At 27.1% G+C, this 25,932-nt stretch overlaps 2 protein-coding genes across 7 annotated transcripts; one reads left to right on the top strand and one right to left on the bottom strand.

Annotated features, from left to right (window-relative positions):
• Positions 1 to 256: 256 nt before the first annotated feature.
• LOC105255856 (neprilysin-1-like) lies at positions 257 to 15,295 on the top strand. Of its 6 annotated transcripts, none has more exons than XM_025407003.1 (19): positions 257 to 563; positions 4,277 to 4,390; positions 5,386 to 5,710; positions 7,134 to 7,203; positions 7,338 to 7,435; positions 8,455 to 8,508; positions 8,656 to 8,713; positions 9,017 to 9,207; positions 9,399 to 9,636; positions 9,881 to 10,130; positions 10,545 to 10,821; positions 10,939 to 11,094; positions 11,284 to 11,519; positions 11,865 to 11,974; positions 12,063 to 12,121; positions 12,352 to 12,400; positions 12,553 to 12,739; positions 13,624 to 13,800; positions 14,959 to 15,295. In XM_025407003.1, exons 3-19 carry the CDS (start codon positions 5,467 to 5,469, stop codon positions 15,130 to 15,132), a joined length of 2,628 nt encoding a protein of 875 aa, XP_025262788.1. In that variant the 5' UTR covers positions 257 to 563; positions 4,277 to 4,390; positions 5,386 to 5,466; the 3' UTR covers positions 15,133 to 15,295. The 6 variants fall into 6 exon arrangements, with proteins under 6 accessions (XP_025262788.1, XP_025262790.1, XP_025262786.1 ...); XM_025407005.1 differs by having other exon boundaries at positions 5,383 to 5,710; positions 7,137 to 7,203; XM_025407001.1 differs by having other exon boundaries at positions 5,383 to 5,710.
• A 1,104-nt stretch (positions 15,296 to 16,399) lies between these two features.
• LOC105255855 (soluble scavenger receptor cysteine-rich domain-containing protein SSC5D) lies at positions 16,400 to 21,839 on the bottom strand. Its single transcript, XM_025407045.1, has 7 exons — positions 21,727 to 21,839; positions 20,022 to 20,351; positions 19,473 to 19,526; positions 19,112 to 19,174; positions 18,868 to 18,903; positions 18,409 to 18,577; positions 16,400 to 17,373 (listed from the first exon to the last, which is right to left on the bottom strand). Exons 1-7 carry the CDS (start codon positions 21,760 to 21,762, stop codon positions 16,568 to 16,570), a joined length of 1,494 nt encoding a protein of 497 aa, XP_025262830.1. The 5' UTR covers positions 21,763 to 21,839; the 3' UTR covers positions 16,400 to 16,567.
• Positions 21,840 to 25,932: the final 4,093 nt, after the last annotated feature.

Genomic DNA, 25,932 nt, shown 5'->3' with positions numbered 1-25,932 from the left:
AGAATACAACCTCGGGATAAAGGTTTTTGGAAAGATGTCATTTTTGTTAATTGATACGAGACACACTTACAGCTTTATCCGTTCTGATCGAGTTACGTATTTGCCGAGCTACTAGTGTCAATTTAACGCGAGAAACTCTCCTTGCGGAGACTCTATGCAAAGCTCTCGACATGAAATCAATCTAACGTCGCCGAGCAACGGATAATCCAAACAAAGCTACCCTAAAGCCGGTTACCATCTCTCCATCGCGGTGTCGTTCGATGGACGCGATGCGAATCGCGTCTGCTTTTATCATACATATAATTAATCGGGACGGATTAAAATCGTCGCGATCGTGTCTTGTTGTTCTGAATTCTAAAAAATTAAGAAAAGGACGTCTATTCTCAAGAATCCGTGAAAACACGTTAACAGTTTGAATGTGATGACTGACCATCGATGCGCCTCATCGAGATAGCTCGACAAGATTTCCGTATCCCTCGATTTTTAGCATCTCTCAGATCTTTTTCTTTTATAAAAGGCCCATGCACTTTAAATGCTGACGATTTCTGAAAATGCCTTCAAACGTAATTTTCTATTTTATTGTACAAATCTTAGTGGATTCTTTTTTACAATAGAGACTTGTGTAACAGTATTATTAAAATTCTTTTTTTATTTAAATCAGCGTTTTCTATGCAGATTTATTTTGTGATGCACATCAGTGATGATAATTTGATACATGCTTATAAATACCGATAGTTGTTATATTTTCCATTAATTTTGTTTCTTCTTAACTTTTATATTATTAAATCTTTATTATTCTTATATTATTAATCTATCTTATATTATTAAATCTATATATATATATATATATATATATATATATATATATTGCCTCATTATTAAAATTAAAATATTTATGTTAATATATCATGTTTTGATATTGTTACAATATAGTATTGTATAATATAGTATATTTTTCTTTTTTGTGATTTCTATATCTCTTCTAATATATATTATTCGTCTTTTTTAAATTGTTTATATGCATTTCTATTTTTCATATTATAATGTTAATTTCTCTTTTCAACTATTAATGCCATTTTCGTCTAAATATACTAATAATTCCAAAAGTTCATAAAAAAATTAGATTATCGATTAAATTTACCGGCACAAATTTAGTCAATTTATTAATCCTATTAGATTCTTAGACTCGCTTGTGTGGTTACACAGTGCGATTTCAGCATTACGTAAACGTTGTTACGAATGTCTTTATGGTTCGAGAAGCACTCTGAACGCCGTTTGCTTTGAGCAATAAATGTGTAACGGGGGAAAGGAAGAATTATAAGGAAGAATTATATATACTTGAACGAGATTGTTTCATGAGAAAAGGAACACACTTTAGGGTGGTTCTTCTCGATGATATGACATTTAGAAGCATTACACTATATTTCTCTAGATGTTCGCGAATATTACGCAATTATTTCAATAGTCGTAATCACGTTAGTATGCATAACCCGTTACGTTTCTGTGAATTCTTGCGAGGATTGTCTCGCATGTTTGTAAGGGAAAGCAAAATGCAACTGCGTTTTTATACGACATTCATTCGAAAACTTTCAGTATTTCAAAGCAAATTGAGAAATAAAATTGCGTATGTATTTGTGTCTAATTATTTTCTCAAATGAAAATTATCGACATTAAGATATTGAAATTTAAAAAAATAATGCATTTATATATGTAAACAAAAATTAAATGTGTAACATATATTAATATTTATAATATAATTTCTCTTCCTATCTCTTATGATAGATTTCCATATCTAATTTATGACATAAAAGAATATTAAAATGTAATTAAACTTCTTAATTTTATTAACTTCCTTTTATTATTAATTTCTTCTTTTAATAATTCATTTTTATTTAAAACGTAAATTAGAATTCTATCAATTCGTTCTCTTTACCATAATCTAAATTAAATATCACATCGGAGAGGAGAAATTAAAATAGGTATGACGGTATCTAAAATCCTTTCATTTAATTTACTGAAATATTATGAATAAGTTATTTGCATCAAAGTGAACGTTACTATGGCGTCAACGTTTCTCAGCTACATAATTACGTGCCACGTAACTTAGGAATTTTTAATTTTTTTTTGTAGATATGCGAGAATGCAAAATGTATGATCAATTTATGCAAAACATGTGAAAGGAGTAGTTTTTTTTTATAAAATGATTATTGCGAGTACAAATGGACAAATGTAATTACGATTGTTGCAGCAGTCAGGTGCGTTGCATGGATTATTACCGTGTAACAAGCGTTATATATTTTTTTGCGCAAAATATATAGCGCAAAAGAGAATCGTTGCGATTCAAAAATGCAATCGCTAAGTAATAAGTATCGTGATCGAAATCGCCTATATTTTACGCAATGCTTTTTTTATTATTCACTTTATTAAACCTACTCTACATTTTTCTCTATTTATTTCTCTTTTTGTTATTAAATCTCTATTAAAAATTGCAAAATCTGTGTAGTACATATCCGAATTTTTTAACTATTTTATTTAATCTTGTTATTTATAAATATTATTTAAATTGTTACTATTACATTTTGAATAAGTCTGTTTTTATTATGATCTACTTTAATTTTATTAATGATTTTCTTTCATTACATTGCGAGTTTTCTTTTTCAATATCGGTGAAGTTAACTATAAATTGTCATTAATATTTCTAGACAATATACTAGACGTAGTCTAATTCTTATCTCAATCTCGACTATTAATATCATATCATTTTCGCTACACTTTCAGACCGGTTGACAGTGAATGTGACATATCGTCAATTTTGAATAAGCGGGTGTTAATATTACCGACCAACCTAGTATAATAATCGCTCGAGTATATAAGTTGCCACTGCGCAAACGTGACGCACTAATGCTTCAATAATTTATTATATAAGCGGGGGCATTTAATTAGGTTTCCAGTCGCGTAGTCTGCCAGTAGCATATTCTATCACCTTGCGATGATAAATCTCGATTACTATCTCGCAAGATGCATGTATCCTTCAAAGAAACTATTAATGCTCGAGTTTCAAACGCGATTAAATGTATGCAAATTTACAATAGCAATATAAGACACATATAGATATTTTATCTTGACAGATTTCGCTATGATATAGGCATGTTATAACTTTATGAGAAGTAAAGTATCGTGATATAAATGTGTCTAATACAATTATACATACGTTAATTTTATGAATCTTTTCCCCATTTTTAGTCAATTTTTTTATCATTCCTATTATTCTGATATCAATCTTAATAATATTTTTTGTAGATATCTGTTTAATTAAGTTTCTGATTTTTCTTTATTTCTGTATTAATTTTGTATTAGTTTTTTATTTCCTTTTCTCTTTATTATCTATTTATCAAATCTTATCCGTACTTTTACTATTTTTTTCAAAGAATAGAAAATCTGATATTTTTGCAATGTCACATCGATTTCCCTAGACGTGCTTCAGGTCCTGAGGCGATTATCGATTGCGATGTCGTATTCATGTCACGTTGTCTCGAAATCATAACAATTCCGACGAGCAGCGATTCCATTTGAAATAAATTTCCCTTTTAGCAAAATAGAGAACTCGTATGCAATTGCTTTTGCACGGCAATTGGAGTCATTTCCCGAATAACGCGGGCACATTTACGCGAATACACACGATCTCACGCTATCTATTCGATAGAGCGATTGCATGAATAATGAATGCAGTGCACGGTGCATTACGTAGCTCGCGTTGTTGCATACTTTCTCTCCTCGTAATAAGTGTTTTTCTGTGATAGACAACGTTTTCTTAAACACCGCCTGCTGCACATGCGTTGTCAAACAATCTTGACACATCCTGTCAATTTAAAAATCAATACATATTAATTGCATAATATATCTTGAGAGAATACTTTTCTAGTAATAATCAATTATTATGACTTCAATTATCGATTTCTAAATTAATTTTTTAAGCTATTTTTAAACAATTAAATTTTCTTATAAGCTTATTTCTTAAAATATTTTTTATTTTTATAAGTACAAAAATATATAGAATTATTGCATTTTTATATATAATAAGACAATAAAAAAATATATTAACGTATTCTCAATAATATTTAAAATAATTTTTCAATAATATCATTTTAAACAGAAAAAACTATTTTTTAATTTGTTTTTTTCATTTAATAACTGAACTATGAATTTATTTTTCTTAAGAATGAACAAAAATGAAAAGTACGATAAGGTTTAAGTCCAATATATGCCGCTTTTACAGATATAAGTTGAATAGAAGTGGAATTACATAATTATCTTTACTTATATACTTTGTAACTCGAGGAAGTATTTCTACGCAAACGGGACTTCCTAATAGTGCCGCTATAGTTCATAGGTGAGGCTCGTGCCTTTTGATCCAATTGCACTAATGCTCCATATCATAATCATAATTGTTAATCATTTTATTCCCGTTAATTTATTCGTCACGAAAGATTAATCGCGTGCTGCGAAAGGCTGGATTTCACTTTGTGAAAAGTGGAAGTATAACAGAAATAGTTACACAATTATTTTAAGCTTATTTTTATCTGTAAAAATTCAGTATCACCGCGAAAGTCGTTTATTATATTATGCAATCATGCAAATATGACGATTTTAAGTTTAAAGATGTATATTACTTACAGAAATATATATGAAAAATCAATTTTATTAATATAATTATTTTATATAATTTTTTAAATTCGTATTTTTAAAGTATAAAGAAATAATCTATACATTTTTAAAAATATAATTTAATTAAAATTTAATACGTTTATATTATACTATTTTAAAATTTTATTGTATACTTTATTTTATATAACGTTTTATACATAAATTTTTGATAGATAATTTTTTTTTATAAATTACAATGTATTTATCTTGCTTTAAATAATATGAATGCCATATGCGAGGAAAATTCGAGCAAGGTTTTTAATCTGATTCACATATTTATAATGCAAATATAAGTAAAACAAACATAAATAACAATATTCATTGATTTATGATTACTCAGTATTAAAATTGCTTTTCAAAGAAAAACAATAACATCTACGTTTCAAGATACACGCGATATTTATGAAACAAACATTTTCTTTGCAGATTATACTAATAATATTTTCTTAATATTTTGCCGCAGTTGCAAGAAATTACAAATATTATCGCAAAATTGCATAAACATTGATAACGTGATAAGCGAATGTTCCGTTTTATTCTAATTAAATATTTCATAAATATTATAAGTACAATTATAAAAATAACTATAAATATATCATTCTCTGACTAATTAAAAAATATAAATGCAAATATACGCACAGTCAAACTCATAAATATAAATTATTCTTTCCTTTCCAGTAGAATTTTGCAATTATTACTTGGCACGTGCACACATCATTGAAAGGACACGATGATATGGCAAGAATTGAAGGCCTACCATGAATGGTCGAAAGACATCGGGTGTCATCCATTCCTCGCAAGCGTGTTATGCGTGGGTGTTATCGCGGATGGACAAATGGGAAAATTGATGTTCGAGTCGCCGTTATTTCTGTTGGTTCGACAAAGAAGCACCACTGGGAAAATGTGAACGTATGGACACCCGACGTTGTCTGTACGACCCGACTCGGTATTCAGTGTCGTCAGTTCGATCCGGTCAGTAGGCCATTCAGCATGAACAAAGAGCGCAGTGAGTTTTTACGCCAGACTATCTTTGCTTAGCTTTTCTTTTCCGGTGTATCGTATATGTATATATATAACTTGCTAAAGTTCTCATACCGCGCTATGTTTTACTAAAGATAAGTCGAGAAAAATTTCTGCTTCTTTTAAGTTGCGTTCATTTTTTTTCTTTTATTATAATTGAAGAAAATAATAGGAAGCAATATATGAGGAAAATAATAGAGCATTTAATAATAATTATAACAATATTTTTTTAATATTAATAATATCTGTTTCTTTTAGCTGTATTTCTTTACATTTTTCTCATTTAGAAATAAAATAAGAAATATATTGACATCTTAGAAAGAAAAATCTGTGTAATGTATAAAAATATGAAAAAATTAAAGAAAGATACAGAAACCTACAATAGATTATTAATCTATTATAGTAATTTAAGTCCACATGTATTTAATTAATTTAATTATTGCGTATTTGATAGAATTTAATTTTTGTTCTTCTATTATTAGTAAAAATTAGGAATAAAAATATTACTTATATATTTATTAAAGAAATTTGGAGATTAGACATATATCGGAGAAAAATTTATATATGTATATATATGTATGTATGTATAATATTATAGACATATTTTAATATATAAAGAAAAATAAATTTCGTTTGTTTAAAATATTTTATGTAGCAAAATATTTTATGTAGCAAAATTTTATGTAGCGAAAAACATAAAATCTTTGATATTAGTGTTTAAAAAACTCACAAATCTATATTTTTAATATATAACATCTATAATTATTTTTAATTTTTGTTAAATGTCTGTTACATACATAGATGGCCTTATTTTGATAACACAATAATAAAACCAGGTTACATAAAAATAGATACATTGTTGCATATAAATGCAATACTGGATAGTTTTATATTATAATCTTTTAAAGTATTCTTTTATAAATATTCTTTTATAAATATTCTTTTATATTTCTTTCACAAAAGAAAAAAGAAGCAATATATGAATAATAATTTTTATTATCCAATTTCTTTTATCATATTGAGAAATTTTTATTTTATTTTTCTATATGTACTAATTGTAATATGTACAAATATTATTTAAAATTTAATATAAAGCTTTTCCTAAAAAAAATAAATAATTGGCAAAGGATTTAAATAAAAATAACGAACTAATATATAATTATTTTCTCTGTAAATTTGTAATGTTTCTCACAACATTTTAATTTTTATCTATCATACTGTAAATTAGTGATATATAAACATTGTTTAAAAAGTAAAATAGATTTATTATATGAATAATTTTACAGATAAACTTTAATAATTTTACTCGAGATGTTAAATATAATAATAAATTTAATAATTTTTTAATATCATTTTGTTTGATAATTAGCTAACTATTATTATGACATTTGCATTTTTATTGTCCCCAGAAGATGAAGGATCCGTTTACTCGGTTGGAAGCCAAAATCACTTGGTATCGATAAGATCTAAGCAAACGTAGTAAGTATAAGAGATTGGCAATTTTCTAGCTAATGCCGGTTCATTAAATCGTTTCATCAAATCGAGAATGTGCACTTGTTCACCGCAAAAAGATCAATTCGAATTTCCGCCAGTCAGATTCGTCGTATTTCCAGCTTCAAGAAACGATTTCAAGTTTCCTATCTAGTGGTGATAATCCTGTGTTTCCTGGTATGCTTCTTGTTCATAACAGTCCTGGTACTCGCAATACTCTGTAAGTTTTCGTATTTTTAAATGTCGAGATAATGTAATTTATTTTTGAAATTTAAGCATAAGTAAAAATTAAAAATTAAAAATTCGAAAAAAAATAAAACTTATAAATTAATAAAGTTAAAATAAATCGCACATATACATAATTTTTTAGGAAATTTTTATTATTAATATTATCAAAATGCAAATTAATAAAAAAGGATTACGATATTTTTCTACAATATTTCAAGATTGTCAAATTTAAAATTAAATATCACTTTATGACTCATTGTCAATGTTATAGATATATGAAATCTACAAGCATAAGTCCGTGCGAGTTAACTTTATTAAAGTTATAATAGATATCAGTTGATGAAAGATACGATAATATATATATATATACCGGAAATACTTTTTATTGGAAAAGAAATAATTCTCAACTTTCTCATTCTTTGATATATCTAATAATTCAACTCTCTTATTCTTTGATATATCTTTTTTTTCTCTTGCAATTATAGACATCCTTGATGAATTAAAGGGTCATTTAGTGTATGTTCGATTGCCATTGACATTATATAAATATTTCAGCGAGAGAATGGCTATATAAATAATGTGTAGCACTTGTATCATGTTGTTTCATGAAACAACTTTTTACCACGTGCTTATCATTATTGCCTGTGTAAAAATTTATGAAGCGTTCCACGTGGATACCGCTTCTATAATCAATTTATGCTATGCAATGTACTTTCTCTAGAATCAGATATTCCTTTAACTATAATTTTTCCGAAGAATTTCGAGACTAATTTTTTTCGATGAAAATATTTAAATATTAAACAAGTTAAAAATAAGTGATATAATTATATTTTATAGGCATTTTTATATAAATTTTATTTAATAGAATTTTAATTTGTAAAGTTTTAAATTAAATAAGATATATGTGATAAGTCGATATGTTCCTTAAAAAAATTGGTCTAAAGAAAGCTATGGTTAAAAAGACATTCGATATTATCGGAATATTTTCTATATCGATTATTCTTATTGCAGATGCGCATAGCGGCTTGATGAAGATATGCGATAGCGAAGATTGCATGCGAATAGGTGAGTCACAATACATAATTATTACTATCGACGATTATTTATGCTGTCACTTGTGTGAAATAAAAAATAACGTTGCGCGAAAGGGTAAAGAGAAACTGTATAGTTATTATTCCGGAAACAATTATTTATTTCTGTTTGTTCACCTAGCGGCTAGTTTGAAGGAATCTATGGACACCTCTGTAGATCCTTGCGATGATTTTTATCAGTGAGTAGATTAATGTTGATGAATATCGTGCATTAATCATACGATGCATTTGTGTGCCAAATTTTTAAAAATCATTCTTTGCGTTACGCAAAATATCGCACTCGCGTTATACTCGTGTTATACTTTCACTCGCTTGTATAAAGCACCGGGTGTGAATTAACGCAATTTCGCTCTGGAATAGCGTAGTAATTAATAACAATATTTTTATTATTTTTGATTTATTTGTTAAATGTTTTTCTTTTTAACAGTTATTAGATTATTATATATTTATCATGTTTGTGAAAAGCAATTTCTCTTCTTTAGATATGCATGCGGCAGATGGCCGCAAGAACATCCTATCCCGGATTCCAGTCTGACGAATTCCTGGTTCAGCGAACGTAGCGATCGCGTGTCTAGGAAGATCAGGGATCTGTTGAAGGTCAACATGTCCGCCGATGAAGTTCCTTGGGCGGTAATGCAGGCTAAGACGTTGTTCACCAGCTGCATGGACGTGCGTACGTTGCCGTTTTTGTTTAATTAGGTAGATGTCAACCAAAATTATAGTGAAAAAAATTAATACTACAACGAAAAAAATATATAATTAAGATATATAACAAAATATATCAATAAATAATATATATTTAAAATTTTTAATCATCTTTTATTAGCTTTATGAATGCTTCTTATGGAAATATAAATTTTTTAGATACAATAAACGAGCTTAATTTGTCTCCGTTGTTTGATCTGTTGGAATTATTGAATTTACCTTTAATACCCGCGGCTCTCACTAATAAAACGACTAATTATATCGAACAAATGGCTAGAGTAAAGAGAATTTTGGGGCTTGATATTTTCTTTGGCTTTAAAATCATGACTGATCCGAGGAACAACAGCAGAAATCTGATTTATTTTGATACTCCGGAACACTTCAGTCCTTTTCCCAGGTATTTTTATTTTGAATTTTTACATTATTACTTTCAAGCTCTCGTTGTGTGTATAATTAGAATATTTATATACTAATTTTAGTAATATTATTTAATATTTAATTTTTATTTTTATTTTAACTTTTATATTTGAATTTTAAATATATGATTTTAATAATATAAATATATATATATATATATATATATATATATATATATATATATATGTACGTAATAATTATCTCAAATATTTTTTTAATAACAGCAATAAAGAATTGGAAAAACGGCTGCATACTATCAAATCGCGATTGCAAAAGCTAGAAGATCTAGATGATGAATTAACACTCAGTGAAAACGAAAATGCTGAATTAGTTTACATGACGGATGTTATTAAACAAGTCGTCAGTAATGGTACTTTTAATACTTGCACTTCGGAAGATGAATTTATGATGTCAGTGGAAACATTAGAGGAATTTGTCGAAATGCTTTATGAAATTAGTCACACGATTTATCACGTAAGAATATTTTCTTAATTAAATTATTTTTATATCAATCTTCTTTTAAATGGATAAAATTATTGAATTAAAATTTAAGAGATGATTTGAGTGAAAATATTTATATCTAAGTATACTATTTGATATGCAAATATAATGTATATCTAAGTATACTATTTGATATGCAAATATAATGTATTTTTTAAAATATATAATATCTTTTGATATCTTTTAAAAGTAATATTTTAAAAGATAACAATTTTGGCAATAATAACATAATTCATCTTAAAAGATAAAAATAATGGAAGGAAAATTCTTTTTCTTCATCATACTATATCATATTTGTAACAAATTTTATTATAGATGTTCAGTTTTGCGAAAAATATTATATTATGTATTCAATTAGGAGAAAATAATAGTTCACTTTTCTTACAGATGGTTCATGCAAATATAAATCATACCGTTTCCGAAGAAAACTTAAATGACAAAGATTACATGCTGGTGGATGATCTCCAAAAATTGACAGACGAATATATCATGGAAGTTAATTCATCTCTTACACCTAAACCGATTTGGCGATCTTTCATTGAATCACTTTTCGATGGAATCGTCACATTAGATCTAGATGAAAAAGATAAAATTCTTGTTGGCAATCTGGATTATTTGAAAGACACTGCATTAATTTTCGCTGCTTATGAAGAAGAAGCTCTAGGTATTTTTTCTGTGTATATTTCGGCCAATTATTAATTAATTTTAATTTCTAATCAATACTTGAATTTGAGAAATCTAATTTTTTAAAAATAGATTTAATATTTAACTTTGAATTCAGAAAGTTACATTTGGTGGATCGTCGTAGACGTTGTGGTGCCTCACTCTTCCGAGAAGCTCAGAAACATTTGGATTACGTATGTAAATAAACTAATGCAACTGGAGATAGGCGAATCCAAATCTGTGCACTGTGCGTCAATTGTCAATCAATTAATGGGTATGCACAATGTGATATAGTAATCTTATTTAGAAATTTTCTAATTAATGTTTTTATAAGTAGTATATCTGTAACATTTATTTATCAAAATATAATTTTTTAAAGATTTAATAAGTATATCGAAATTTTTTAATTATCATATATTAACATTTTGAATGCTTTGAATGAATAATATTCATCAATTTACAGGAATGGCGGTGTCATGGCTGTTCGTAGATCCAACATTCCATAGTAATAAAGCTCGTGAAGTGATGGAAATGTTAGAAAACATAAGAGAGGCATTCGCTTTACTTGTTGTTAAAATGGACTGGATGGATCAACCGACAAAAATGGCAACGCTTGAAAAGAACCGAAAGATGACTTCCGGAATCGGGTTTCCCGAATGGCTTTTCAACGAGAAAAAACTCGACGAATATTATGAAGGCGTAAGATTTGCAAAAAACTTATATAATAATTGTAAATTTTTTTCTGCATAGGAAATGCATATAAAAAAAGAGTGTATTTTTATTGTATCGCTTATTGTGTATATGTTTGCTTTTTTATTTATTTTATCTTGAACATAAAATATTTGATAAGAATTCTATTAATTTATATAGCCGCAGTTATTATAGCCGCCATCCGTTTTTAAATATTCTATAAAATAAATTAATTAAAATTAAATTTATTAAAATAAAATAAATTAATTCTGTATCTCTAAAAGTTTACTTTTAAAGTCTATTAATTTATATTTAAAAAAAATAATGCATAACATTAATTTGTTAATGATTCAGATAGATCTATCGAAGATGAAGTATTTGGATAACATGATACAAATTATTCGATTAGAATGGAACACTACATGGGCGAGCCTGCATGACAATAATTTGAACAACGAATCTTAGTAAGTAGAACTTTAGTAAATTGTTTTCATTAAAAAAGAACCAGCGATAAAATTTTATTTCTTTGCACGCTTTACTTTGGATGATTAGCTGGGCAAGCGATCCTATTGATGTAAATGCGTTCCACACTTTCCAAATTAATCATATAAGTATGTAATGATATAAATATCGTAACATAAGTAAATTAAGTTAATTAGAAAAAGTAAAATAAAATAAAAATAAAAATTTAAACATTTAAATCTTTTTCTTGTGAAACAAATAATTTATTATTAAAAAAGAAGTTTTATCATTGAAAAAGAAAATATTACGTCGAAAATATTTTTGTTTGTTTTGCATTTATGTTACATTAATGTAAATCCTCTCTTCTCTCACTATGCAGCTGTACCTGTTGGAATTCTGCAATTCCCATTTTATGAATTGGGTCTTCAGTAAGAATAGGAATATTATTATATTATAATTATCTTTATAAAAACAGAAAATAAAAATTAAGAAACATAGATTTCGTTAGATAAGCGTTTATGAATCATACTTCAGACAAGAAGGATATTGATCATAATTTTCTAAATAATTTCAATCGCAGAACCTTGAATTATGGTGCCATCGGTTCGGTACTTGGACATGAATTAACTCATGGATTCGACAATAGCGGCCGATATTACGATAGCGATGGAAATCTTCGGGAATGGTGGACTAACGAGACCATCTCGGAATATACTAAAAGGACTCAATGCTTCATAGATCACTATAACACTTATTATGAAGACGAGGCAAGCTCATATCAAATAAATAACATTTTAATAAACTGCTAAATATGAAAACTAATTCTGTGAAATTTAATTATAGAAAGAAAAATATAAGAAGAATTTTTAAAAATTAAAATTTCCATACTTATATATATTATTTTCAATATTTTTTAAATAAATTAAATAAATTTAAATATTGTGTGCAAATAATTATAATACATATATTTTCTCTTTATAATTTAATTTAATTCAAATTTATATTTTGATTTAAAATTTTTAATTTAATTTAATTTAATTTTTACTTTTTTACTTTATATTCACAAGAAAACTTTAAAGCTTCTAGAATAAATTTTTTTAATATGCATGATTCATATGTATCTTCTTCTATTCTATGAATAGGCCTGCCATAATTATAAAGATTCAAATCGGAACAAAAGTGGGGAGTAGAAAAAAAAATTAATTTGTTGAACGGTTTATTACAAATTAACATTATCTTTGTCATACCATTCATATTTTTCTGGAGTGTACTTTTTGTAGTAATCTTTGACCTTTTTACTTTTATAAAAATCGATACATGTCATACTCAAGTTCATTTTACAGTATAACAGAGATTTCACAGTGGATTCACGCATGCATTCACGATCGCATTCAGTCGTTCGCGTATTACGCATACGTATGCACAGCATGCGTTAAGCCGTACTAGCTCAGCCGACCGGAACGGAATATCAAACCGGCTGGGATACCGGGACCGACGTCTGAAACCAGGACAATCCCGGTCAAACCGGGACGTATGGCAGGCCTATCTATGAATAATATAATTTAACATAAAAATTAATCTTTGCATTGCGCATCTGAAAAGTTAAATGATTCAAGCATGTCAATATATTAAAAATACATCTCGCATCTAGATCGACGATTACATCGACGGTGAATTAACTTTGGGCGAAAACATTGCTGATAATGGGGGCCTTCGCGAGGCCTTCATTGCTTATAAGATATGGAAAGCCCAGCACGGTCATGAGCCTCTTCTTCCCGGATTCACGCAACTTACGCATGAGCAGTTATTCTTTCTCGCTTTTGCACATGTAAGTCAATAATCCACATAAAACAGTTTCCAATTTCCAGTTACGAGTTTAGAATTAAAGCTTTGAACAATTTTACGCTTTTAATAGCCAGTTAAAATAAAAATAGCCAGTAAAATAGCCAGTTTCCAGCTATGAGTTTAAAATTGAAACTTCGAACAGTTCTATGACACTTTCGATAACCAATAGTATTTAATACTATAAAAAATAAAAAATTAAGAAATTAATAAAAAAGAAAAAAGAAATATATATCAAATTATTCAGGATATCTTAGAAACATTATTTTAATTGCAACTTACTTAAAAAATTGGCCAATTTTCTGTAATTTAAATTTGTTATATATGTATTTTATTAGCTTAAATTAATTTTATATATAAATCATGTTATTGAAATAATTGATTGAATTATAAATAAAATAAAATAATTAAATTAATATATAAATAATAATATACTAATAGAGATAAATAATATATAATAAAAAAATATTAATAAACAAAATAAGATATAATTTAATATAATTTTATCATATTTACAATAATCCACATTTTTGTTAAAGAAAAATCGATTTTAAATCGGTCTAAGAATCTAATGTGATCAAATAGATTCTTTTTTTAAAATAGAAATAAAAGAAACTTCCAATAATAGAATTCTAGGATAACCTGAGCAATTTAGTTTAACTTATATTTAAATTGTTAAATAAACAGTATTCTTAAATTTTAATTTTTCGGTGATTTGATGATCATCAGTTTAAAATACCGTGGATTCATGCTTGTTTTCTTTTATTTGTAGTTCTAAAATATTGAAACTAAGACTCGTGTTACAGGTAACCTTCTGAAAACGCCTCTCATTTAAATGCCATCTTTCGATCGTTCGTGATAAATCAAAGATGTTTAAAAATAGCTAGATCAATAGCAATAAATCGCAATATTTAATCCAGTCGATGGCAATAAATTGTAACTAATATTTGAATTTCGGCTCTTCTGAATCTATTATCATATTTTAAATTTGCTCATTAAATTTGTTTATTGAGATTCCTTGTCTAATTATAACATAAACTTTCTCCTTTCGAAATTATTCTTCTTTTCTTACCGAGTATTAAATTCCCTTCGCAAATAGCTTCTGATTTTTTGAAGGTTATAGGCAAATATTTATTGATTTTAGTTGTGGTGCGAGTCTTACACTACTGCATCACTAAAGTGGATGCTGGAGGACACTCACTGCCCTGCCCACGTGAGACTTCAAGCGGTATTAAAAAATTCCAAGGAGTTTAGCACTGCGTGGAATTGCCCCAGAGAATCGAAGATGAATCCATCAAAGAAGTGTCATTTGTGGTAATGGTAATTTCGACATACAGACAAAAGGTAACTTTAGTGCTTCGCTATTTGATTATTCAAGTTGATCAATCAAATATTTATTATTCGAAGATATTTATTATACGAAGTCAAAGTAAAACTCACGTGCAAAACACGCTAGAAAGAAAAGGAAAAAGAATATATATAGCCATTCTTAATTATTAATTTTGATCATTAATTTTAAATTTCAGCATTTAATAAAATCAAATGATGATATTGAAAACATAATAATAATAATACAATATTATATAATGTGTTTGCATCATTTATATAGAGTCACTTGATAGACAATCAAGAAAGTAAAAAATATATTAAAAAATACATGTACTTCTACATAGACTTGAAAATTAATTTATATCATTACGGGACAAACTATTTAATTAATTTAGATAATAGATATCGTCAATAAGCTTAGAATAAATTATAACGCAATTTTTTATAGTGTAGATAGGAATTTTTGTGCGCTATTCAGATTAGCAATAGAAAAATTGATACGAAGTTTTGCACGTGAGCTGCAATTGCTTTAATTATTGTTATTCTATCGTTGCATGAATTTCTGTAACGAATCATTTTTGTGTAAATCTTCATACGATCTTGTGTAATGATGCGTTAGAGACGCCTTATATCATCAACTTAATGAGTGATCCAATGTTTGTAATAAAAGAGTTTTATTTACATATAAAAAATGTTCTCTAATTTTATATTATTTTTTTCTAACTTGCATCCTGTTTTAAACGTTTAAAAGACATTATTTAAATCTTGCTACATTAAATAATTTTCTATCTTATGTTATCTATTTACTTTCAGTTAAGACAGAAATATTAATTTGATCAAGAAATTTAGTATTTTTATAAATAAATAAGTTGAGAAAATAAAAAAATAAATAAAAAAGTTGAGAAGTAATTTAAAAACTATACACATATTAAAACAGAGCAAATAATAATACGAATTAACTTGAATAACGATTAAATATTAAGTTACATATTTTTCAAAGGAATTAATAGAAAATTGTAATAGAAAATTGAGAGGTTTAATAAAATAGGAAATTTATATTTATTTAAATATAAAGAAATTTAATTCTTAAACGCACTATCTCCTAGTTTACAAATATAAATTTATATTGTTTATTATGTGTATCGCGATATAATTTAAAATTCCTCTAAATTATTCAAAGCAGAAGAGTTTCGAATAAATCGTAGATAAAAAATATTCTTTTTTCTTATATTTATCTAAGGATTAAATAAAACTTCAAATTAAACTTCAATGAGATTCTGAAACTCCAACTGTTGAAAAAAAAACTTTTCAATTAATCCAATAGAGATTTGATTTAGAAATATATTCTCGCGTTAAATAATTATTTGGCATTTCCACTGAGAAATTCCAGTAGTCTATTCATTGTCAATTACAAGATAAACATTTTAATAAGAATAGCCACCGTTGGCGTCACCATTAGACTTCACATGTTCTTGTTTGGCGGTGGTATGAGTGGCGGAAACGGAACTGCCGGCGCCCGTGGTGGTGGGTTTAAATGTCGGCTGCGTGGTTTGATGTCTGGCATAATGCGTGACAGCCGGTTGCGCAACGACAGTCTTCGTGTTTGTGGTCTCGGCGTTCAGAGTTGGATTTTCAATCACAATCGAATCGGCGCTGTTCGCGGTCGGTACATTGCTGACCTGAGCCGGGACAGGGGATTGGGTCGCCGAGGGAGTGAATGAGGGAAAAGAAGGCAGCGCGAAAGGGAAATTCTGGGGAAACTGATTCTGAATATCCTGAAAACCCGGGATTTGAAACGATCCAAACGGGTTCTCGAAAGCCGGCAAATTGCTTACCACGCCCTGGGCATTCTCGATGAAGCCCTCGAACGGATTGTTGGCCTTAACGTTTATGTGTTGCTGCTGAACGACCGGAACGTTGGTTCTGACATAATGGGGAACCGGGTATGGCACTGCGCGAGGCACTTCCACGGCATATGGACGATTCACGGTCACCGGGACAGGTTGGGCCACGCGAACATAGTAAGGCTTGGGAACTTCGACAGGGTGGGGAACAGGGACGGGATATGTTACGTGTTTGGTTATTGGTACTGGATATGGTTGGGGCACCTTTACGTGTACGTGACGGTCCACAGTCTTCACCGGTACACTGCTGTACGAGGGGTATGAAAAGTCGAAATTGGGAAAACTACTGATGGAAGAGGTGTAAAAAGGCAAGCTGTGTTGGACTTCTGAAACAAAAAAATACATTATTTAAAATATTAAATATTACATATGAAATAATTTTTATTGATTAATTTTATTGAATTTAATTTTTATGAATAGAACGAGAGTTATAATAATAATACAAATTTTTAATAATAAAATATTAAATTAAAATAAAATAAAGTAAAATAAATAATTAAAGTAAAATGAAATATTACATTAGATAAAATATTATTAAATAAGATATTATATATTATAGATAAAATTATTGAAGATTTAATTATTATTGAAGATTTATTATAATTTATAATAATTTATAATTTTGGTATTCATGTGGCATTTCTGTGATAATTGCGTACAATATTAATATAAATTTATTTTTTTTTAAATTTGTAATTTTTCAAGAAAAGTTAATTGCAAGCAGTTTTTTTCTCAATTTTTAAAAAAAATCTAAAAAAGATAATATATTAATTATTATGTGATTAAATATATAAATTAGTTAAAAATGCTTTTATAATCATTCATTTTAAATATCTTTTTTTCACAATTTTTCATTTTCTGAGTTTCGATTACTTAATATTATAAAAATTTACGGTTTATACTAGAAGTAATGAAGAATTTTTGAAAATGTAAAGAGAAATATGTAAATTTCTGTTGAAACATATATGAAAGGAGTCAGTACCATGAAATATATTCTGTACATTAGAGAAACTGTATCTTTAATTACATAATACGATTAATATTCATGTCGAGCATACATTTGCATTTATCTTCGATGAAAGCAGAGCGAGTTATTTAGACTATGACAAATAACAAGTGTGTCATGTGTTATCCCGGCATTAGTCAAGCATTAGAATATTTCTACGTGACTTCTATGGACGATCTTGACGCGAGAGGAAGATTCGACCTCCAAAATCTATGAAAACTTTTCAAAATATCTTATATAATCCTACGCGAATGTTCACACGTTTGGTATTACAAGAGACCAAATTTAGATTCCTCGGCAGGAATCGTAAATCCTTGTCGTCGCTATCGTAAATTCTTGATAGGTCAACGCTCACCTTGAGTCTTGACAGGCACGTGAGCCTTCGTTGCCTTCACTTGCGACACAGAGACAGTCTGTGGAACGGAGACTGGATGTGAATCCTGGTGAACAACATCTTGATGGACTTCAGGAATAACGGACTTTTGCACATGAGTCTCAACTTCAGACTGTTGATGGGTGTTAGTCTAGAAAAATTCAAGTTACACTAAATGTTAATAAACAATGATAAAAATACACGTACAAACAATAAATATATTAAACGTAAAATGTAAATGCTACAATGTTAGAAGGCTTAGTAAAATTAAGAATATTTTTATAAATAAAATATTTATAAAAATAATTATTTATAAAAATATATTAAACGTAAAATGTAAATGCTACAATATTAGAAGGCTTAGTAAAATTAAGAATATTTTAATCAATAAAATATATTTTTAATTAAATAAATAATTATTAATTTGATTAATTATCGTACATTTACGGCAGCTTCGTATGAGGTCTGTGCCTCCTCCTGAAAGCAAAGGAATGCATAATTACACATGACGCTAATAAATTAGTTCATTAAATTCAGTAATATTAAATTATTTATAATTATTCATTAAATTCAGTAATAGTAAATTATTTATAATTATTTTATTTTTATTAATATGCTTCACGTTTTTTATTTATTCTAATATTATGCTATCTATCAAAACTGTAACTTATAGAATAATGCCTACCTTAGCGTAAGAAGTGATGGGCGCTTCAATAGCTGGTACTTGATAGTCGGAGTTTAAGTTGGCCTTTAAATTATTCAAATAACTCTGATTAAATTAAATATTAATTAACTTTATAATAATAATTAACACTTTCTACATTCTTGAAACACATATCTTTATATGGTTTTTCAAAATAATATGTAATCAATTACATATTAAACCAAAAAGCAAGATAGATTGCGAAAACATTTTGGTCATTTTGATAGATATTAATTCGATGAGAAGAATCGCGATATTTTCTATGGATTAATGTATAAACTTGTAGAAAGTAATGTTACATAATCGCGAGTACATATGATTGTAGCGGGTGCATGTACCTTACCTGGATAACTGTATCCGCTTTGGCTTCATTTGACTCGGCATAATTGTTGTTGATCTTCAACGGAAAAATAAAGTCTAATTAGTATGATAATCTGTATCATGTTTTCATTAATCAATTCTGTTAAATTTAATGTAATTGATAAAAAAAGCAATTTTATGATTAAGACATTATTAATAATTGTTATATGTAGATTAAAAATGAATTTTAATTCATAGAGATTGTAATATATAAATTAAAAATGGATTTTAATTTATTAATGATTGTAATATGTTTGCAGCAATTTTAATTTGTATAATTTAAATAATATAAGATATATAATAAATGTTTCTAATTTTCATAATTTTTTTAAGATTAAAATAATAGTGTAAAAAAATTTTTAATACATTATCTGTCTTCATTTTAATGATTTTAATATATATAATAAAGCTTTATAGCGCTGTTTCAATATTGTGCTTGATTAATTACAATCTATTAATCTTTCTTTTATTAAAATTATGTTTAAATTCATTTAATTCGCGATTTCGATAAATTTCTTGATTGTCACCTTACCTGAATGTCAGGTACTCCGTAAGAGGTAGCTGGCACCTGGGGAACAGGATTTTGAATAGTATCGCTAGATGTGTAATCAGAGCCTAAAGGTTTGCCGGGAATAAAGTTGGGCGGTCCATAGGACGACGAAAGTTGTGCGGAGTGAGCTTTTGCGTCTTCTGAGAAAGAACCTACGTAGCCGCCGGCTGCTTTCGAAATCTCCACTTCGTTCTCGTGCTCATGATGGTGATGATGCTGATGGTGATAATCGGTTCCGTAGCGCGGATCACCCGGCAGGATTTCCCTTTTCTTCTTATCGGTCGGCACTGCTAAAGCTGCCGCGAAGCAAATCTAAAAACATACAATTAGCATATTAATATTAGCATATTAAAAAACATTTATAATTCTTGCAAATCATATTTCTTTTATTCTGTTCCTCGTCACATATGAGTCACAATGTCTTGTGGCAGTTTTAGTTATCAAAATGCTTGAAAACAATTTACAAATATTGCTTAATATTTGTAGAAAATTATTACATACAACAAAAGTTAAAACTAAACATTAATTTTATATTTTTTTTATCGATTAGAAACCATTCTTTTGTTAAAATATATGATCGATAGGATTAAAATGACCCATAGATGTATTATACATGACCTAAAGGATAGTTAATAAAAGGGGATATAATATATATATATATATATATATATATATATATATGCAAATGTATATATTATTTTAATACTTAATAAATTTATTACATTTTTTATATTATTTATTACATAGCTACGGACAAGCTAGACTAAATTATCTTTATGTATTTCGTCTTGACGCAATTTTATCGATCTCGGTAATTAAATTTGAATATTATGAAATCGACACAGGATCTATGCATTTTAATGAACGTCTCAAGAATCCATCGGATACAAATTTCCACGTGTCATTTATTAACGATAATTTTATCTGCTTCTTGAAAAGTCACAGAATGCAAACGTGATATTAATAAGTATTTCTTAAATAGTCTTCTTAAATATTAATAATTTTAATAATTGTTTAAATAAAAAATTTATTGCTATAGAAAATAAAAATAATTAAATAAATATATAAATAATGTAACAAATATATAAATAAATATAATATAAATAATATATAAATAATAAAATAATTAAAATAATTAAATAAAAAAATTCTTCAATAGAAAGAGCGTGTGTAGAATAATAATTATTAACAGTTATATACAGTTAATTTATTATGCAATTGTTGATGAAAAAGAATATAAGATAATAGAATTATATATACATGTATAAATTTTTTTCAATAAATGAATTTAATATTATAACTATTAGTTTTATTAGAATATACTAAAAATTATAATTGTCATTATTATAAACAGAATAAATTCTCTTAAAAATAAAACTGTTGTAATAATGATTATTGTTACGAACTAAATCACTCTACAAACATTATTTGTGGAAGAAATTTTTAAATGTAATTTCTGCTACATTATATGTGAAAGAAATTTATTTTATTTCTATATCTCTCTCAAAGTATTTTATTAATTATTATTAAACACAATATTAAATTTTAATTTAACTTAATTCACTTAATCGGTTTAATCACATCATGCGTTGATCATTGTCACTAATAAATTAAATCACTTAAAAAAAGACACCTTTAATCGCAATCGCGGGGTTGAGACGATATCGGAAGTAAGGTAGTCTCTTACCACGGACGTGATCAGAAGGAGCTTCATGTTAGCCATGTGGTGTCAGGGCGATGAGTTGAGCATCTGCCCGAAGACATTTCGACCTTTTATACCGGAGTCCGTGGTCCTTCTCTTCTTCCCGAACGATCTTCCTCCGCGTGTCGCAATTCGGCGTGGCATTGGTAGAACTAGATTTTTTTAATTGACTGGGCTAACTTCTTTCGTTCTCTGCTCTTCAAAATCATTGAATAGAGAACGTCGGGTGATAATGATGGTTGTCTATGAATCGATGTTATTCCATTGTCCTCATCCCTAAGAAGAAAGACGCTCATCCTTCAATGAGTGCCTTCACTTTCGGTTGGAATCGAATCCACGCAAATAATGATAATTTATGCAAATGATTCATAAATTCCATTTTGCGGAATTTTGCAGCTCTGTTGATCTCTCGCTTCTTCCTTTTTTTTCTTTTTCTCTTTCTCTCTTTTTTCTCTTTTTTAGGAGGTATGATTTAACTGCACTCGTTTATTTCATTCGTTATCTTCAGTAAAAATGTGTGGGAGGCTTTTAAAAGAGAGTATCAAAGCGGCGAATTTTCGTAAGGTTTAATGGATTGTATTGCATCTCAATCGCGAGACGAGATTTTTCAATCCTTCGATCGAACCCGCTGATGTATTTTTCTTGTCGCCTAATTGGATGCCGTTACTCTCTTAACGCGTTAGTTTAATACACTTTATAGTCATTCTATATATTTGGCTAAGTGATTAGTCTGCTGCGTTAAAAAGCATCGATGAATCGATGTGATTAATGGTCTGTTGAGCCGACTTAAGACTTTTGCATTTATGTGGAATTAAATAATAACATCGAGACGAGAGTGAAATTCTTGAAGAATTGAATGAAACGAAACTTAGTATATATATTTATATGTATAATACAAAATGTTTAAAGACTAATTAATTAAGTCTGACAAAATTAATCTTTATTTTTTTAATAGAAAAAAAAATTAAAAATAAAAATTAAAACTTTATAATAAATAAAAAATTATCATTGTATATAAAATTAGCAAGCGGATTTGTTATAAAAATTTGATTTGACATTATTTCCAGAAATAAGAATGGAGCAATAAAATATTTTTATGGCCTGTTCTTGATATTTATGTTTGTTTCTTTTTCTTTCTTTTTTTTTCATTTATCTTTTCATTTTTAAAATTAATTAGTTTTAATTTTTAATCGATAAGCTTTTATTTCCTTATTATTGCAATTTATTAAAAACTTAAGTATAAATTAAAATGAATAGAAAATTAAGAGAAAAAAATTAAATTAAGAGAAAAAAAAACTTGTAATGACTTGCTTATATTTTTTTAACTACAGAAGATGTTTCTTTTTATTATAAATACCTTTAGTTGGAAAAGTATTCCTAATTAATCATGGAATCTATAATAACGTCTTGTGATTTGAAGACACCTCATAGTGATATCACAAAATAATCATTGTATTTTATATCAAAGATTATATTTTCAATAAATTTTGAATAAATAATTATAATAGTAATATATAATAATAAATGTGTACATTCACGTACATTTTTTTATTGAAAATCGAACAAAATCGAACAAAATTAGAAACAAAATTTATTTGTTAAATATTTAATAATTATAATTCTCTATATTATTAATAATAGTGTATAACAATATGAAAAGAATTTTAAGCAAACAAGGCTAAAGAAGATTTAAAAATGAGAAGCAATCAATTATTTTCTTAATCAGATCCTGTTTCATAAAGAAATCTGAAACCGAAACTTACAAATTCGTCAAAATGTCGTTCGAACAAGGCCATTGCTTATAAATTGGTTATTAGATACCAGTGCCTTTCAGTATATTTCTTTTGCAACTTGTGCTGAACTATATGCTTTACGTTTATCATATAAATATATAAAAATATTTTATCTATATTAAATCGTAATTATTAAAATATAAAAAGATTATACTTATAGAAAAACTGATAATAATTTACAATTTTATATTCAATGTATTTTCTTCATATACTTTGATATGTCATAAATCAGCAGAAACATTTGTGCAAAATACAAATTCTTTATAATGATAAACTGTACACACACGTATCTAAAATAGTAAAAATATCAATTTTATAATAATTAAATATACATAAAACGTTTTATAATATATGTTGTATTTTCTAAAAAAAAATTAATATCATAAATCATTGTCATAATTTATTTAATTTATTGATAAAATAAAGCATAAAATATTATGGAAAAATATATAAATATATAAACTAGAAAAACTGGAAAGACTGAAAAGTTTAAAATATTATTTTTAGCTTTTTATTTCTTTAAGAATTTCTCATATTTTGATCCATTCGAATGAAAATAAGTATGAGAGAAGCTTCAAAGTATTAATCTGTCATAATGATGTTTTTTACATGTTCGAAAAAATATCAAACTCTCTCGAACACGAAAAAATCGATGCATGTATAAATTCTGGTACATCTTGCATAAACTTACCCGGAAGCTAAATACTTCGGGTGGTCCCTTTCATGAGTAAAAACGAGATAATAAAATGAAAAAAAAAATTAAAATTTGTGACGATCTCTCTCTTTCTCGGCGTAAAATCTTGATGTTCCTCTGTGATCTACTTGCTCGATAATCTCCAATCTTTCTTGATTCGAGAATAAATACGATAAACGAAAGTAAAGCCCGTTTTAAATTATACGAAATTTTTGATTAGACAAAATTGAAAAGTTCATTTTCGTGAACTTGTTTCTTTACACATGTCTTATAAAAGTCTTTTCATAATTTCTACAGCTTTTTTCAAAATTTTAGATAACATAAATACACATGTAGTATTATATTATATGTATCATATATGTATATATAAACACAACATTATATCTGAAAATTTAATTAACATTTAAGATTAATTAATTTAATATTAATTTAAGATTAATTTAATTTAATTTACATTAATTTACATATTAACATTAATTTATATTATCAATATATATATTTTACAGATGTAATACGTTTATTTTCCTATAAATTAAAATTTTTTATATCACATTATATTACGAATATTATATTAATTATAATTATTATTCAATTTTGCTCAAAAGAATTCATAAAAAATGTAGTCCGTGTAAAATGAATTTAATATGAAAGTTGAAAGAATAAGGAAATATCAAGAAGATTGCCGTATCGGGATGCACCTGCCAAGCACAAATTCGTCATGCACTAATCAATCGATTATCGTTGAAAGATTGAGAGTTTTTATGTAAAGGAAAATTATGGTAACCTGAAGCGTCACGCATACACGGAATATTTTTTCTTTTTATAAAATTCTCATGCTATAAAGATGGTAAGCATAAATCAAATTACTTAATCAATATTACTCAACTCATTAAGCTTACCAATAACAAGCTAGCCTTCTTTATATGCATGTCCTTCTGCTATTTTGCTATACTACATATCATTAAAAAAAACAACATATATTTGTGGCGTTTTAAATAATCGAGTCTTGTATGAACAATTGCTTGCATTAGTAAATGATGAAAAAAAATTAAAGAGTATCTAATAATATTCTTTAAATGTAAAATGTATGTCATGCAAATGTAGATAAATGTATTTTTAAATGCAAAAAAGAAAGATTACATAATATTAAAACTGTTAAGAATAAAGAATAAAATAAAAAAAAATTTAAATGTAAGATATCTTTCATAAAAAGTAAAAATGTATACATATAAATAAAAAATAAAGTAAATATATATATATATATATATATATATATGTATATATATATATATATTTTTTTTCCAGAAAAAGTTCTTCTGTAATATTTTAACTTTTATAATAAAATCAGAAATTTCGTGCCAACCGCTTGGATTTTTTACAACCTTATTTTTAAAGAAACTCACTAATATAACTTTAGAATCTCTAAGTGCGATCAAGATATATATATATATATATATATATATATATATATATATAATGAAAGCAATAAAAATATTTATATAAAATAATTTACATAAAAAAATAGTGTAAGAAAGCGAATTAAAAATGAGACAGCTATGAGCTAATTAAAATTCGTCATACTTGCATAACACATATACAAATTAATTCTACGCGACTGGTCTCCTCGCATGTAGCTAAATATGAAGACAGATGTGGTTTCTATAAAATCGGTCGGTTGAATCACATCTTTTACGATCGAAGCAA

The sequence above is a fragment of the Camponotus floridanus genome, unplaced genomic scaffold, assembly GCF_003227725.1.
Source record: "Camponotus floridanus strain SB8 unplaced genomic scaffold, Cflo_v7.5 scaffold16, whole genome shotgun sequence".
In the NCBI taxonomy this organism is placed as follows: domain Eukaryota; kingdom Metazoa; phylum Arthropoda; class Insecta; order Hymenoptera; family Formicidae; genus Camponotus; species Camponotus floridanus.
Note: the sequence above shows the minus strand (reverse complement) of the source record. Positions and strands in the feature narration are given on the sequence as shown.